This window comes from Nanorana parkeri, unplaced genomic scaffold (genome assembly GCF_000935625.1).
Source record: "Nanorana parkeri isolate BGI_ZX_2015 unplaced genomic scaffold, ASM93562v1 scaffold313, whole genome shotgun sequence".
Taxonomy (NCBI): Eukaryota; Metazoa; Chordata; class Amphibia; order Anura; family Dicroglossidae; genus Nanorana; species Nanorana parkeri.
In genome coordinates, this window is record NW_017306581.1 from 657482 (window position 1) to 675312 (window position 17831).

General features: G+C 42.9%; 1 protein-coding gene across 2 annotated transcripts in view; it reads left to right on the forward strand.

Moving 5' to 3' along the window:
- The window catches only part of ARHGAP21 (Rho GTPase activating protein 21), a 168401-nt gene that overhangs the window by 137642 nt on the left and 12928 nt on the right, over positions 1–17831 (forward strand). For both annotated transcript variants that reach the window (XM_018557954.1, XM_018557955.1), the window contains 10 exons: positions 9954–10112; positions 11314–11416; positions 11499–11538; positions 12425–12550; positions 13795–14082; positions 15253–15311; positions 15392–15537; positions 16365–16507; positions 16586–16741; positions 17454–17532. In XM_018557954.1, coding sequence (XP_018413456.1) covers positions 9954–10112; positions 11314–11416; positions 11499–11538; positions 12425–12550; positions 13795–14082; positions 15253–15311; positions 15392–15537; positions 16365–16507; positions 16586–16741; positions 17454–17532 — 1299 coding nt within the window. The remainder of the gene's footprint in view (positions 1–9953; positions 10113–11313; positions 11417–11498; positions 11539–12424; positions 12551–13794; positions 14083–15252; positions 15312–15391; positions 15538–16364; positions 16508–16585; positions 16742–17453; positions 17533–17831) is intronic.

Below are 17831 nucleotides of genomic sequence, written 5' to 3' on the forward strand. Positions count from 1 at the left end.
GTAAGTGACAGAGGTTAAATCTACTTAAAAGAGAACTATGGGGTAAGTGTTTTTACCCATAGTTCTCTTTAGGGTCACAGGAGGACATATACTTACCTCCTCCCATAACCCAAAGCTCAGTATATCGCAAGCAATACTGAGACCACCGCAGCCAGGATGGATCCTGACAATACTGTCGACATCCACCCAGCTCCGTGAGTGACAGCTGGCTCTGCCTATCTAGAGGCAGAGCCAGCTGTACCCACCCCCTTCTCTGTCCGTTCCTGCACTCAGCGCTGGAGGAGGGGGGGCTGGATCCCTGCGGGTAGCGGTGACTGACTGTCACCGCTCACTGCAGGGAGACGATCGGGAAGTATGTGTATCGGCTGCATGTTTCTGCTCACTTCCCGATCTATAGAGCTGACCTGTGACAGTTTCTTTGTCACAGGTCGGCTCTAACGATGAGGATGAGTGGAAATCACTCGCCTCATAGTTCTCCTTTTAAATTTATGAGGAACTTCCATCTTTTTGTCAGGTTACCGACAAATACTTTTTTAGATCCTCAGCTTTAATGTTTGTGTGTGACTAACTCTTATGCAAAAAAAAAAGTTTCTCACATTCATATTTTTCTGACTCGCATTTTATACAAGCTGTTTGTACATTTCTGTTCGGTCAGCAAACCTTACTAATAATTGGGCAGAGCGGGTTACATTACATGAACTATGAAGCCCCCTGTTCTTAGTATTACACCCAAAATGGGTCATTGCTGTGCAGCCCCAAGGAGCTGGCTATCCGTGGATGCTTTTTGTATTTGCCATTCCTACATATCGCGCTGGCTGTAATCTGCAGAATTCAGCAATGGTGTAATGTTTGGCTTGTAAAATGTGCTTTTCTTTCACCATTTCCACACCCTTACACAGGGTGTGATGTGGCCCTCAACACAAATGATGAAATCAGCGGAGGTGTGTAAAGTGATTATGTAAAGATATGCAGTAGATATACATTAATAGCAGAGAATGTTTGTGTTCCCTATCAGCTGGAGCTGCCTTTATGCTACCGTAATGTTATAGCCCAACTCTAGGGGGGGGGGGAAACCCTTGCAGTTTTTTTCTATTAGGCCCCATTCATACCATTTGTGATCTGCTTTTCAATAGATGCCAACAGATGGTTACCCAAAAAATAAATGGGTGTGAATGGGACCAGTTCACACTGCTCCATTCTGTTGCGTTGCATTACATTGCAGAACATGCACTACTGTTTTTGTTTTTTTACCTAAGCGTAACGCAGGGCAGCAGTGTGAACTAGTCTCATTCACACCCATTAGTTTTTCAGTGCCCATGCTTCAGCATCCAATGAAAAACAGATCAGAAGGTACAATTGCAAGTCAACAGACCCTCCATTGACTTACGGTTACCTTCTTATTTTTGTGTGAACGGGCCCTTGAAGTTCTTTAAAGCATTTTTTGCTCCCTGGAGTGCCTCGTCTTTTGCACTGCAGTTAGGGCTTCCTGCTGCTGGCCAGTCTTGCTGCTGTTTATGTCATCACTCTGCCATTGGGGGCTTCAGGACATGTGAATTGTCCAGGTCACAAGGCAGTGACAAGGACTTCTATTCTGCAGTCCATAAGATAGAAGACCCGGGACCTGGCGTGTCACATGACCACAGATTCAGGTAAGTATATATTGGTTTTATAGGTTAGGTTTTTTTTGAACTGCAAATGTAATTGGAGAATTGGCAAGAGTGGGTCGCTGGGATAAACTTTGTTGGGGAGTTGCCTGCAGACCAGCTTTAAGACTTTCTTTTATATCTAAATGAGCCTGGAGGGTAAACCGTACAAAGAGTTCAGTGATGAGTACAGCTATCCACTTTACAGACCAGTACAAGATGTCTTAGGAATTGCATCTTACATTTATGTCCAAGCATGTATACTTAGTGCGAGCAAGTATACAACTGACCAATTGAAGCGTCTCTGCATGCCGTGGCTTGGAGAGAACTATTTATGGTAACTTAAATTTCATTTTTGACTTGATCACAGCTGTAGTGTTTTCTGAATAGCATTCGTCGCTCACTAATTGGCTTCACTTGTTGCCTGGAATTGCTCCTGACGTTGATCATGCACATATGTGTAGTTGAAAATATTGCACATTCTAAGCAGACATCTGCTACAGAAAATGTTCTCCGTGCCAATGCCTTACATTATTATTATTTTCTTTCTCAGGTTGTCCTAAGAATGCTTGGGAACAGGCACTGTACTCAGCGGTGGTGGGTGGGAGGTTGCTCTTCCATAGAACTAGACATAGCTTCTCATGACCTGGTAGGCCCAGGCCTTTATTCAGATGTGGTCATGAGATGCTCTGTGAACATCTGCAGTGCAGCATAAACACCCTTATGTTGCTGGTATGTGTCCTTACCACAAGAAATGTTTATTATGGAAACTCTTGAGCTTCCAAAGCGACACTTACTGCCAGTTCCTGATATAAGCAGAGGACTTAATGACATGTTCTCAGTAATTCTGCAAAGCAAATGCTTCCTAAGCTTGCATATTCCTAAGACTGCGATCTGATTTTATGATCCTTTTTTTGAACCTTCCTCCTATAGTAGGTGGAACATCATTTAAGGTAAGTTCAACGCTCGTTTCACTGAACGAAAAAACGAGCAGAAAAAACGTGCCTATGGTACGCCCAGGTGTGAACCCAGCCTAAATGAGGCTACCGCAATTCTATACTACAAAATAAAATGAGCAAAAACGTGCTGAATTTACAATTCGCGGTAAAAAAAAAACGTGCAACAAACGCGCGTTTCCGAGGGCTATCTGGCCATATCCTAATGCGTGGCAAATACGCCCCAAAGAAGCTCCTATACTTCTTTGGGCGTAGGGCGTTTTGCAGCGCGATCCTACGCGCTGTAAAACGCCCATGTGGGAACCATGCCCATAGGCAATCATTTCACATGTTGAGCTTTTTATAGCGTGTAGGAACGTGCTATAAAACGCCCAGGTGTGAACCGGGCCTTAATGTCACTTTAATGCAGGTATTCTAGACTCAGAACATTGCAGTCCCATCTTCCTAAATACATCACTGAATATATTTTTTCTATCAGTCTCTGTACAGCAGAGATCAGACAGAGAGGAAGACGTACCCTGAGGAGCCAGTTGTGCTACAATGCTGGGGGTAGCCCCACTGCAAGGGTTCATTTAAAAAAAAAAATCCCACAATTTTTCTTTAAAGTAGATGTAAACACTGCAAGATTGTAAGCTCTTAGGAGCAGGGCCCTCCTAACCCTATTGTACTGTAACTGTACATTCTCACTCCATTTTTGTAAAGCGATGCACAAACTGTTGGCGCTATATAGATCCTGTATAATAATAATTTGGTGATATTTAGTTTGCTAAATCTGTGTATCGTAAACAATTGCCATATTGTCACAATTGCCACATTTTATTTGGAAATTGTGTTGTATTCTTTACCAGTATTACTAATTGCTGACAGCGGAATACCTGCACGATGTTGTGCCAGAGCGGATTCTTCCTGTTATAAGTCATAGACGTTACTCGGGGAAGAGCCATAAAGTTGGTGACAAGGAGAGTCGTCTCTGCCCCACTCGCCTTGTTTATGTCTGTGCTAGTCTCTGACTCATTCATACCGGCAGGTTGCAGCGTCATCACGTAGACTATGATTAGACCCGGTAGGTTAATCATATCCTTGTTTTCTGTATGTGGAATCTTTATACTCAGAGAAAAGCAGAAGAGCAAATCTTTCCCTTTCTGCTTCCTAGATATGAACCCAACACCAACCTCGCCCTTTCTGCTTCATAGATCTAAACCCAACACCAACCTCGCCCATTGTGACCACACAGTTTAGTGAGTTCTTATATGCTCTCTATGGAAAATACTCACCTAGCTTGTGTTGTGTTATTTTAAATTTTTGTTTAACTATACATTTATATACACACAAAGCTCACTCAACACTCACAAATTGGAGAAGTCTACAATATAACTATAAGTGCTGGTTCTCACACCTGGACGTTTTTCAGCGCTGATCGAAGCGCTGAAAAGCGCTCAATCAGTGAAATCCCATACTTTCCTATGGGGCCTTGGAAACGCGCTGAAAAACGCCCTGCGCCCAAACAAGTACAGGAGCTTCTTTCGGGGCGTTTTTCCTGCGCGTATCCATTGGTATTCCCGGGTGTGGCTCGGGGTTAACAAAGCGGCAACCCCGAGCCACACTCGGGAATACAGCGTAGGACTTACCTTTTGTCCGCGATCCCCTTTGTGTCCCCCGGCCACTGCCAACTTCCGGGTTTCGTCCCTTGCGAGCGGCTGCGTCGCAAGGGGGCGGAACCTTCGGGAAGTTTAAATAAAAAACCCTGAAATAAAAGATAGAGAAAATAAAGGAAATAAAAATCATACCGCCAGGGAGGTATAAAAACGAGCGTTGAACGCGCATTTCACTGAACGAAAAAACGAGCAGAAAAACGCGCCTATGGTACGCCCAGGTGTGAACCCAGCCTAAATGATGCTACCGCAATGCTATACTACAACATAAAATGAGCAGAAACGCATGCTGAATTTACAATCTTTTTTGGCTTATTGCAGCTTGTTTTGGCCCCATAGACGCAATAAGAAATGTTTGAAAGCGCCCATTTGCTGTGTTTTTGCACGTTTTTATGCACTTATTTTTCCCTCTTTTTCTCATTAACATCTAAGAGCAACAATCTGCTCACAAAAATGCTCTTTTTGCCATATACAACACGAAAAACATGCATCTAAAATGCGCAAAAAAACGCTGTTGCCTAGGTGTGAACCAGGCCTTAAAGTATCATTAAAGCTTCCATTTTTGTGGCATATATCTACTGCTAGCAAGCAAAAAAAAAACCCGCTTTGAAAAGGGTTAATACTTACCTGTGTCTTCCCTGCGCACTTCCGTCCGAAAATCTGAAAATTCTCAGGCGGCCGCAAAGCATCTTGGGGCGGGCGCAAGCGCTGTTCGGATTTTCGGCCGGGAGACGAGGAGAGACACAAGGTAAGTCTATGGACGGCGTGCACCCGCATGCAGACTCCGTGGGACAGGAAGTGCCAGCAAGCACAGGAGTCAGCGCCGGATTGGAGACCCGCAGCAGCACTGAAATGGACATGAAAGAAGATCATATTAAGAGACATCATTTAAGGTAAGTGCTTACACTAACATTGGGGGGAGGGGGAAACAAGTATCCTTTAATGTCACTTTAAGTTCCTCCTACTGACTGGATAGAAAACCAGGGTGTGTGTGTACAAACAAAGCACCGCTCCTCCACGGCTCGGGGAAGGAATGAGTCGGATGCTTGCTGCTGTTAACACGTCCTCGCTCCAATCTAAGTCACATGCAAACGGAAGAAAAGCTGGCGGCACATCGGATTCCCCTGGAATGATCTCTATGACTAAGCCCATGATTGTGTGAAACGCGTCAGCAGGGATGGACCATGGATGGGACAAGCTTAAATGAACTATTCCCGTGGAATCTGGTGTGCGGCCATCTTTTCTTTTTGTCGTAGCTTCATGTCATCCCCTGCACATCTGCATTCAGAGTGGGAGAAAAAAGGGACAGCCCTGTAAGCCAATAGGGCATTGCACAGTGCTATTAATCTAATAGTTTGCTGATTGGAGGAGAGAGCACAGAGATGACCTCATGATTGAGGTATGGTTGACCAAGCTATAATGATATTACTGCAGTAAGGAGAGTGGACAGGACCTTTGTTTGGTGGCTGGCAGGAGTGTATTTCAGCTTTGTATATATTGATCATTCACTGGAAGGGAACAGCATGAAGAAATGTCACCTGCTCCTTTCTTTCAGTCTTAGATGGTCTTAGAATAAATAAATACTTGTGTCAGATGTTTAATGCTGCCTGTGAGCCTGTTGGACAAGATCCTGTGACCGGTGGAGAAATGAGGGGAGTGTTTGTCACTGCAACACAAAGACACTAATAATACATATAATCTGTCAGAGGCTTCCTGAGAGAGAAGTGTTTTGCTGCAATTTGTGTCTCCACAGAAGATATTTCCCTGCACTTCCTGTCAAGTCAGGAAGTGAGAGGAAATCTCCCAATGGAGGCACAGACTGCAAATAGAAATTGATCAAATGCTCTAAACCTTCTCCTCTCTGTTTAAATAAAGTTGTTTGACTGGAATTGGACTTGAACTCATTTCCACGGCCCCCTTGTCCTAACACTGGAGCGTTTCCTGAGCTTCCCGAACACATGCTCACTGTGATTGGCTATTCCATCTGCTTATCTGTTGCTAAGTGACCTGGAGCGCTCAGTGACAATGCTGTCACTGTACTAGGGGTGCATGATTGAGTATGCTCCCAGCACAAAAGAGGTGCGCATATATGTAGCAGCTTGGCATGAGGCCCACCGCCATGCTGCCACATATATACATGCAGCCGGCAGGAAAAGGGTTTAAGTGGGCGTTCATATTGCAGCAAGTGTTCAGAGTGGCACACAGCCTGCAGGAAAGGGTTAAAGAATGGATGGGTAACTCCTGCCCCTCCAGCTGTGATTTAATTATACATCCCGTCATGCCTGTAACTGTCAGTCTTGCAATGCCTCATGGGACTTGTAGTTCCACAACAGCTGGAGGGCTTGAGTTGTCCACCCCTGGGTTAAGGGATCTTTAATAATGCAGCAAAAGTTCAAAGTGGCATTTATTGACCTCTGGTGTAAAGTCGGCGAGTTTAATGTTACAGTAACAGTTTTGTCTCCCATACTTTTGGAGTGTGGAAATGATAAATGGGAATTGTTTGCAATGGAAGGTAACACGCGGTTACATAGATACTAATGCAGAAAAGTGGACGGTTTTCGTTCATTTCCTGATGTAGTGTCTTGTACCAAGCGGTGCTGCAGTCCATGGTGCTCCTCATTGTCTACACCAGCATTATGCTGCAGCTTTAACAGAGCGACTTGTGACACATTAAAAAAGCACAATGCATCTCCAGCGCAGCCAAAAACAAACGTTTGCTTGTTAACGTTCCCGGGGCTGGACGAGAAGCCTCACACATCAAGATGAAATCACCTCGGATGCACTGGGGAGCCGGAGCATTGTGCTCCACATAGCAAGCTTGTTCTTGACTTGTCAGGGATGGCTGACTTTGTAACCCAGATCTTTACACCAATAGCACCGGTTTCTTCCATTGTCCTGCATTGCTGACAATCTGCCCTTGTATTGAGGGGGGGCATTGACCGGTGCAACATGTAGCATGGCACTGCTGGTGGTGGAGACTGGAGTTTGCTGGACTTGCCTGGACTGCCATGACTTCTATGAGCTGTTAGTAGAAGACGGCATTGGTATGTTCTGATCTCACAATACCTTTTCTAAAGATGTGTAACATAGTATCAAAAATTGTGCTTTAGGCATGTAGTTATTCGGTGTACATGACCTCCTTTATTATGTATGTGGACATTGTGTTATGTGGACTTCTAATTAAATATGTCTGTCTGCCCACATCTGTAAGGGATCTGATGGATTTGACATTTTGGTAACTGTTGCTGTCTTGGCTGCCAGCTGCCTGTAGAATTGCCGCTGTACCCAATTAAAGTCACTTCCTCGCTGCCCAGAATGCTGCAGACTCTTGATGGCTAGCAAGGGGCCACCTTTTGAGCATCATGTGACTGGATGATACGGTGAGGTAGCGGCACCATAGGAAGAGGTGACTCTAATTGTCACTAGCTAGTGTGACATTGGCCTAATGTAGAAATATGCAGCAAAATGACAGCTTTTGCCTTTCTGTATGAGATTAGTAGACATGAAGTTGGCTGTATGTTGGAAGACATGGCTTCCATCTTCATCATTGTTTTATATATCTCCTGTTCTCATTTCCTCAAATTATTTCTTTGCTGATTTATTATTTTTAACAAGCCAGTTTTTGTAAATTCAGAATGGTTTAAAGCAGAGGTGGACAAATGAATATGGAATTCAGGAGCCATCCTGACCAATCCAGGAGCCAGCAGGATTTATTTTAGCAGCCAGCTCCATTGAGAACAGCTACTGGAGAAAACACCCAATGTTAGGCTCCAGGTGTCATTTTTAAGGAGCATTGGCTTCCTGGCTCCTGAGATTACTCCAGCTCTGGTTTATAGTATGCCTAAGGCCTTATTCACACCAAAAGCGTGTGTGTTCCAGAACGGATAGCTGCTTAAAAGCACCGAGATTGCTGAGAAACTTCCCCTTGCGTTTTGGGGCGTGGCGGTGCATTGTATTCAATGGCACCGCTTCCACGCCCTGCAGTGTGATTGGATGCCTGGCAAAACTTTGCCAGCGTTCCGTTCCACTACAAACGCAAAAAATAGGGCTTGCCAAAATATTTCCTTCACTTCCTTGTCTTGACACATTAGGAAGTGAGTTGACTGTTGTTACCGGGACAGTTGTCTCAATTGGAAGATTGCTGCTTAGTTCCTGACCCAGTGACAACTCAGTTTTAGAATTTGCCTCATTTTCGGTTCCAAGGACAATGGCCACTGGATGCACTTTTAACTGAAAAGGTTTGCATTATGTTTACTTTATATGATGATATAAATTGTAAGGATGGAGCAATGTTTTAGATACAGATTTGCTAGTTTTAGTTGTTTTTTTTCACATATTACATATCACTTGGCTTCTTGTTTTTGGCATCGCTGCCCTAACGTGGACCATTTATGTGGATTTTTTTTTATATATGCCCCACAGCACAGTAAGCAGTCATGTGCAAAGTAAAATAACCACTAGTAACCAGTCATGATTTTCTTTTATCAGTTTAGACCTGCATGACGATAAAGTTATCTTCGTTGCTCTGGGCCTCTGCAGTTTTTATTGTTTCGTCATTTTAACTAAGTCTTAAAGGAGAACTATGGGGTTAAGGCTTTTCCCCATAGTTCTCCTTAGGGTAATGGGAGGACACAAACTAGCGTCCTCCCATCACCCTAAGCTCAGTATACTGAGACAACACAGTATACCACGAGCTACTGCTCGCGGTATACTGAGACGCCGCAGCTGAAGCGGATCCCGACAATTATGTCTGGATCCGCCCAGCTGGGTGAATGACAGCTGGCTCTGCCTATCTAGAGGCAGAGCCAGCTGTACCCGCCCCCTCCCCCGTCCGATCCGCCAGTCAGCGCTGGCGGAGCAGGGAGGGGGGAAAACAGCCACTCCCCTGTCACGGCAGAGAGCCCTGACAGGATCGAGAGGTGAGCGAACACCACTCTGTGTTCGCTCAACTCCCGATCTACAGAGCCGACCTGCGACAGTCTCATTGTCACAGGTCGGCTAGAACTATGAGGTGAGTGAAAAGCACTCGTCATAGTTCTCCTTTCATTTTGAAGTACCGTAATTACATTTCAGTTTGACTTTTTATGCTTTTGTGGCAGTGTGCTTTTTTCATGGTAAGTGCTAACACTGGTAATTGCTCAATAGGTGGAGAATTGGAATTGTCTTTAGGTAGTGTTTTTTGTTAAAGATTTCTTAATATTTATGTCAGGGCTGTGTCTATACCATTCTCTCATACTTGACATGATGGCTACTTTTCTCTTCGGTCCATTTCCACTTTCTCAAACATTCTAGAAAAATCACATCTACTCTTCATTTTCCATTGGTTAGTCATGAGATTTAAAAACCATGCCATGTGTTCTTATTAAAAACCACGCTATTTGTCATTGTTTTCACTTTCTGTAACTGAAAGGATGAGTGGCATGACATGTAGTGTAAACTTCTGATTTCTGTTTGGACCATGATGGCTGCCATTCAGATGCTGGAAGCTCACGGTACCCTTATAAAAGGATGCTACTGATTGAATAGCTGGCCCCCACCAATTTTCTCAAGGTGGTCGGTACAGCCTGTGAGTTTTATCTTGCAGTGTTAAGTAGATGTGTGGTTGTAAATGTGATACATCTAAACAAGTTCATGACCTCTTTTGCAGGAAAGAACCTTTTTTATTTGACTTGTGTATAATTATGAATGTTGTCTCCTTGCAGATGAGCCCACCAGCCCCAGCATTGACCATGAGATTGACAACATTCCTGCCTCAGCTGTAATCTCCATATCTGTGCAGCCTCCTCCCATCATAACCACCGTTCCTCCCAGCCCCACCTCCCCGGTGCCGGTGTTATGTCGTCATCTCTCTCATGAGACTGGTAAGTTAAATTGGAAGGCATTGGTGATTTAACTCTCAGGGTCCAACCACAACCTTTTGAAGCTAGTTTTGTTGCCTGAGTGTGTTTCCTAAATCCAAGTGCATATGTGTTGGCACCGGTAGCTAAATGCTGCTGCTGAGACACTTATTACTGCACCTGTGTATATGTCTGGTTATCTACAAACCATGCACCCTTAATGGGTCATGGATAAATAGAAGTAGTCACTAGCACTCCAAAAGTAATAAAGTCAATAATGTTTATTGACTGTGATGATACACATCTCCTAAGCAACGTTTCGGGACCATGTGGCCCCTTCCTCAGGGAAACAGAGAGGAAGGGGCTACATGGTCCCGAAACGTTGCTTAGGAGATGTGTATCATCACAGTCAATAAACATTATTTACTTTATTACTTTTGGAGTGCGAGTGACTACTTCTATTTATCCATACTTTGCGGAGGTATCCGTTGTCGCTGCTGCACCCGCCCTGTTGCATTGGGCATTTTCCGGTCGGGAGTGCTATGGGACATCCTGGCAACTAGGATGAGGAACGAGGATTAATTATCTTAATAGGTCATGGGAACAGGTTAGGCATATACAGCATTCGTTCTTTTGCTTCTGAATGTTACTTAGACTTTTCCCCAAACCTCTTCTGGTTGAGCCACATTTTAAAATGGTCTCCATGAGTTCTTCATGTCTGGATCTATTTTAAAGTAGACCTTTACCCAATTTCTAAAATCTCATATAAGCTTTAGCAAGTTAATGTAATTCCAAGTCCTTCTCAATCTCCTTAAATCTGCAGCTTTCATAAAATACCTGGTGGTCCTTCCATGAAGATTCTTTTTTAGGCACTTCCTGTTAAGGGATGCCAATAGACTTCTGATTGTGATCTGTGTTATAACCCTGTCGCACGCTCCCGTGGTGGAGACTACCAGGAAGCTTCTCTACTGCAGTCATGTGCAGCTGATGCTGGAGTGAGTTCGTGTAGACAGGAAGTGGCAGAAAGGCTGGAGGAGATCAGTAGCAGTGAGATGTAAGAAAAAAATAACTATATATAGATATATACAGATATACACACACATATGTATATATCTATCTATATATATATATATCTCAAATTACATGACTGCCTATAAGAGGTTTAAATAAGGTCCGTAAGCTGCAACACTTGACCAGATTATTTTGTTTGCCAATTTAATTTCAGAGTCGGCAAGACCTAATGCTCTAGAAGTGCATGCTGGCTCCAAGACAGAAAGATCTAAATCGTGTGACGAGGGTCTGGATGACTATAAAGAGGAAGGGAGAATGTAAGTTTTTTTTGTTCTCCCCACGCCTTCTGTTTCCACCTTATACCTGCTCTGTTTTAACATGGTCTTTCTCTTCTTCCAGACGAAATCTGAAGCATGTCTCCAGCCTGAAAGGCATCAAGGTTTGAGCATCTTCTTTTTTTTTTTTTTCCATGTTAAACATATTTGTTTTTATTTTATTTATGCTGCTCCCATGAATGTCGGGATGCCAAGTAGGGTTTAACTTGTTTGCTGGCTGCTTGTGGACGTCTGGCATTTTATCTTTTATGTTGACTTATGAAGCAAGCACACAGGAGAACTGTGTGACGTTTGACACCTTGTCTGCAGTCAGCCATCCTGATACATGTTTGTTCCTTTTTATATCTGTATTGGAATCTGATGGCAATATTACTTGCCATTGGCCTATCCCAGCATGGCTGAACAGCTATCCTCCCCTTCGGGATAAATAAATGAGCTGAGGGTTTTACATAGCTTGCATCTCTTCCCGTTTATAACCATCTTCTATTTCTTGGTTTTGGGTGTAGTGTTTTAGCTTTCAGGCCTCAGAGGGGAAAACTCGTCCTATATACCGGTTACAGCTGTGAGTGGCTTTTCAGCCAAGTTACCACTGCCACCAGCCTGTGAATTCTCCATATAGTCTTTTGGTAAATGCATACAATAGTTCAGGGCATAGAAGGGGCTGTACCATCTGCTCTCAGGTGTACTATCCATTCTAATACATGAATCATTTGTCTTTGTCAAGGAGAAATGTAGTTTATCATCTATGTTTGCAAACTACTTACCAGTGCATGCTACATTATCCAAAGGATCCCCAAATGTATGTACCCCAGTTACCGCTAATGAGAATTTGTCATCTACCCACATTCTACTCAGGCCTTCAACTCCAGCTATTACCATTATTTCTTTCCCATGCAAATGCCAAAGGGCAGCAAGCCCAGACACCTGCATAACCATGACTATCCGAGTGATTTCAGCTGAATTTGGTTTTGGTCAAAATTTTTCCTCTAGGCACCAGAGAGCGCGCAATCTTCTGAAGACTCCGAGTCCAGGAAAGGCTCTTCCTCCGATGTGTTCAGCGATTCAAACAAAGAAGGTTACTTGTTTTTCCGACAGCTTATCACTGATAAAGGAAAGGTAAGCATCGGAGAGAAAATTTCATGTCTGCCTTTAGCAACAGGTAGTTTAGCCTTTTAAAGGGAAAGTGAGTTTTTTCTTTGTTTCTTGCGGGCTCGTATTTTGAGTAATTCTTGCAATGTTTCCCTTAACCACTTCAGGCACGGAACCTTTTTTTAAATTGTTCACACTTTAACCACCTCCGGGCCGGCCGTAGTAAAAAAACGGCCGGCCCATCTGCATTTTTTTTGCTAGAAAATTACTCGTACCCCCCAAGCAATTATATATTTTCTGAAAGCAGAGACCCTATAAAATCACGGTAGTTGACATTTTTTTCACCTGCACAATATTTTACGCAAATGTTTATAATCCTATTTTTCAGGAAAAAATACACAAATTATTTTTAGCACACAAAACAATTCCTATTTTTTTGGGTAAATTATAAAAGATGGGTTTGTGTCAATTATATGGTAACCAAACGTTCTAAGACTTAAAATTGCACCCGTGAAATTGTAAAAAAAAAAATGGCACCCCAGATTGTCCATAGACAACACTTTAAAAGCCTTTTCTGATTATCAATTCAAAATGATCAGCAATGATCTTTCTACAATATCTGTTCTCACGGACATTCAAGGCAGTAGCCAACCTGTGGTGCAATTGCGGTTGACATACACGTGCGCGCCCTACCCTTGTGTTTGTGTGTGCGTGTTGGGTGGCTGGGTTGTTTTTTTTGTGTGTTTTTTTTTGTTTTAATTTTTCTCATTTTTGCTATCACAGTATTGTGCTTGATCGCCCATTTACCCGGCATTTCACTGGTTGATTTCACTGACTGCTCTGAACCAGGAAGCTCTGGAAGCACAGCACTTCCAGGTTCATTGATCACAGAGAAAATCAGGGAATTAATGTTCCCTGATCTGCTTCCACTACTGCAGCAGTGAGCTTGCTTTAACCACTTAAGTCTGACATTTATAAACGTCATGTGGACTTCAGGCGGTTAAAGTGGGCTTATAGCTAAATACACAGTTGAAATACACATAGGTGAACTGGTGATCTGATAAATATACTGTATGCTAGATTTCATAGAACATATTTTAAGAATCAAAAGTTTGTTTGTAATGTATTCCTGAATTTGATTAGGAGGTTGAATACATATTAAAAATCACTATACACCTCAGAGAATATGAATCTAACCTAGCCTATAAAAGTTGTCATTAGTTATGTGATTGATTGTTTGTGCAATTTGTAACGATAGCATATGTTTCTAGCGAATCATGAAGCCCTGGAAACAGATGTATGTCATATTACGGAACAACTCCTTATATTTGCACAAAGACAAAAAGAATCAGGCCGGACTTTGGGCCTCCCAGTCAGAAGAGGAGCACGCCATCAACCTTTGTGGATGTTTAGCGGATATATCGTACAGTGAAACTAAGCGCAAGAATGTATTTCGCATCATAACTGTGGATCACGAGTACCTCTTCCAGGCTGAAGACAGAGATGATATGTTGGCTTGGATTAATGCCATACGCGAGAACTGCAGCGTGGATATTGAGGTATTACACCCCAATATTTGTATCAACAATCAACTATTACTTGTGGGCACCAGTGTATTGAGTTACCTATTAGCTTCTTATATCTCCAAGACCCCAATAGCGGGATTTCCCCACAGTATTCTATCCTGGCTCCCTACCACAAGGCTGTAACCAAGTGTTACTCTCTCATAGCAGGATTCCACAATTCTGTTTTCATTCTGCATCACTCAGTAGGTGCGACACCATCAGTTTGCTTTTTAATTGGGCTGAACTGTGAATGTTGGTGGTAATATCTATTTACTAAACACTCCAAAAGATGGAACACTTTTGCTAAAATTGTAATGTCTTACTAGAATGCCTGGACGTTCAGATGTCCACCTGGTATTCTATAATGCAATTCACAGAATATAAAGGCTTTGTCTGACCCCTGACCACCCTCTCTATTGGTCAGTGATCCTAGCCTATCCACTGAAGAATCAACATTGCAGTTTAGAAGAAGGGGAGTTCTACTCTACCTAGTAGAGTGCAGATTTGCTCTTTTCCAGTGTGTGTTTTGAGCTCCCTTTAAAGTGTTTTTCCACTTTTGCAGCCAAATTTGAGAAAACCCCATTATATGTATGTTCTTTGTATATATATATATATATTATATTTTACAATTTAGATGCTTCTTTTGAGCAGAACAGCGAGTCTGTCCCCAAGACAAAGACTGGGGACAGAGTGCGTTCCCCTCATTAACGTTCAAGGCTTAGAGCTCCTTAACCCTTTGTTAGGACAGTGTTCAAATCTGATGATGCGATCTGTCAAAACAATACAGACAGGGTTTATGTTAAACATTAACTTCCCCAGCCCCTTGCATAGCAGTGGAATGTTTAGTTTTGGAATCTCCAGAAAAAAGCAAGTAAATGTAAGCAGCATTTTTTTTAACGGATGCTTTGTGAATGAGATAATGTAACAACTATAAAGTAGGTGTTATCCCAATTAGACTGCACAAGTGAAAATGCCCTTTATGGCTTTATTACATATCTGAAGGTACTTACAGGCACCAATGGTTATCTGCTATTAGTGTTTTAGAAACTGTATTGTTACTATAGTTGTGTTATTAGGATGCAAGCATGACTGAGGAATAATTCTAGTGCTGTTTTGTTTTTTTCTTGAGAGGTAATTTCCAATTTTTTTACTCTCCTCTTTCAGCAAACAGACAAAGCAAATGAGAATATTTTAAACAGAATTGGCGGCTACAATACATCGAAGTAAGTGTTGAGTCAAAAAGCCTATTTTGCCTTGTCACTATATAGCACAAGTTTTCATTACCTGAATAATTTCCTTCCAGATCAACCAACAACAAACCAGAACCATCACCCAAGCCCACCCGGCAGCCTCTGAGTTTCCAGACTATCCTAGGCACAAAGTCAGATTCCAGGCTGCAGAGTCCTCACTCCCCCAAGCAGGACTCGGAGCGCAAACTGCTCACTAAAGGTTTGTTGAGAATGTGTTTGGAACTAGCGTTAGTGGTGCATCGCTCACTACTTTGCCAACACCTTCCTTCCTTGGGAAGATCTTCACCCTCACAGGCTAAGATGTGTACTTGTTACTTTTTCTGACTGACCTTACACCAATTGGACTCTGTCTATCAGAAGCTCCATATTGTGCAGGTCAACAAAACTAAAGGTTTGTTGAGAATTTATTTGGGAACTGGTGGTAGAAGTGCAGCACTCAGCTTCCTTGCTTGGGACGGTCTCCCCCATCACAGGCCAGGATGTGTACTTGTTAGTTATGACCTTAGACCAATTGGACTTTGTCCCTCAGAAGCCCCATATTGTGCATAGGATATACTCTTCTGAAATGCAGAGTTGTTTCCCTTCTCTGCCTGTGCCCTCAGCACACACTGGTGCATGGGAATGTGCCCTTGTATTTTTTTTTCCTCTTTCATAAACCATGTATGACCCTCATTAAGGTTCATCTTGGCGCCCCATTGCAATTTGCTTATAGTTTTCTGTTCCTAGCCTTTTAAATGTCTCTTCAGGTAACGTGAGATGCCAAAGAATTGACTGTATTTACCCTGTAAAAATGAATTCTATTGTGTGATGGAGTCTTGTGTTTGAGTCATGAGTTCCACCTTGGATCCTGAGCCTTTGTGTGTCTGAAGAGACTCTCAGACTCCGCTCTCCCATGACAGAGCGCGCTGTTGACTCATAAATTGCTGTGTTTAATCTTTTGACTCATTCATCATTGAATTATTATTTGCATTTGTAAGGGCAGAAGGTTTAGATAAACTTGTGCTCCTTGTTGTGTTTAACTCACAGATGAGACCAGCCCACCTAAAGACAAAGGTACATGGAGAAAAGGCTTTAATAACATGATGAGAAAGACTTTTGAGAAGAAACCTTCAAGCGGTGGCACCTTCGGCGTTCGACTGGATGACTGTCCCCCAGCACAATCTAATAGAGTAACTGCCAACCTATTTTAAATAATTCATATTTTTCTGTCAAAGGACCTGAGCTAACCACAATGACTTGCTTCTTAGTTTATCCCATGGATAGTGGACACCTGCTGCCGGCTGGTCGAGGAGAGAGGCCTGGAGAACACTGGCATATACAGAGTCCCTGGAAATAATGCAGCTATTGCAAGCATGCAGGAAGAGCTTAACAAAGGAATGACCGATATTGATCTGCTGGATGATGTGAGTTTATGTGGGGCATCAGGATCTACTAAGTGCCTGTTTTCCAACAAAAGAGCCGCCATTTCCATCTGTCTTTTTGAAAACATTAGCAGGACCTTGTTCCACTGTTTGCAGTCACCTGAGATTCCTGTGTTGGCAGAGCCATTTGAAAACTACTTAGGGCTGTGCACACTCCCTTTCTTCAAACGTGACAGAATTCAGGCCTTGTAATTGCCTACTTAAGCACCAAGCACTGCAGGGTGTCAAGGGAGTGCCATGCCCACCAGAGCCCAAAGGAACATTTGGTATTTTGGGTTATGGGAGAACATGCATCTCTCTCCTCTTTCTCCCACAATGCAGTGCTTGTTGGCTGAGCAGGGAGTCACCATGCTTGTCACATGGGGGGGAGAAGGAGGGTCCTTTGCTACGGTGCAAGCTCCAACTCAGACCAGTCGTGCACTGCGGTGGACTCTGGCATTTTTATGGGGTGGCAATGGGTTAGGAGAAGTACCAGCTGCGTAGGTTCACTTTGAGTGACAGTTGGCAGTGTTGTTCCATGGTATTGCTGGACAGGAAGTTAGTTGTATATTGATTTTATTCCTTTCCTGCAATGATAGTATACATTTCTTGATCTGCCTGAAATTTCGAAAATGTTCTGTTGTGTATTCTATGTATGTCATTTGCATGTGATTTGCGGGGTCATAGAGGTCATTTGTCATCTTTATTATCCTAGAAATGGAGAGACTTGAATGTAATCAGCAGTCTCCTGAAGTCATTTTTCCGAAAGCTGCCAGAACCCCTATTCACCAATGGTAAAAATCTGACTTTTTTTCCACTTTTACATTTTCTGTTATGTATGCGCAGGATTCCTGTTTTGTCTTGTTTTTAAATTTTGTCACGGTAATAGATTATTTTATACAATGTACCCAGTACAAGGTACAGGTCTTATGTCAGTAGATGGTAAAGGGATTTTACTTCCTTTTAGAACAGAAAACGTATCAGTATTTTTACGTGCTTTGGTGCCATCTAGTGGTTCTCTGTGTGCACGCTCCCTGCAGTCACTGAGAAAAAAAAAAAATCTGTAAGATCGGATTATTTATAGGAATTTTTT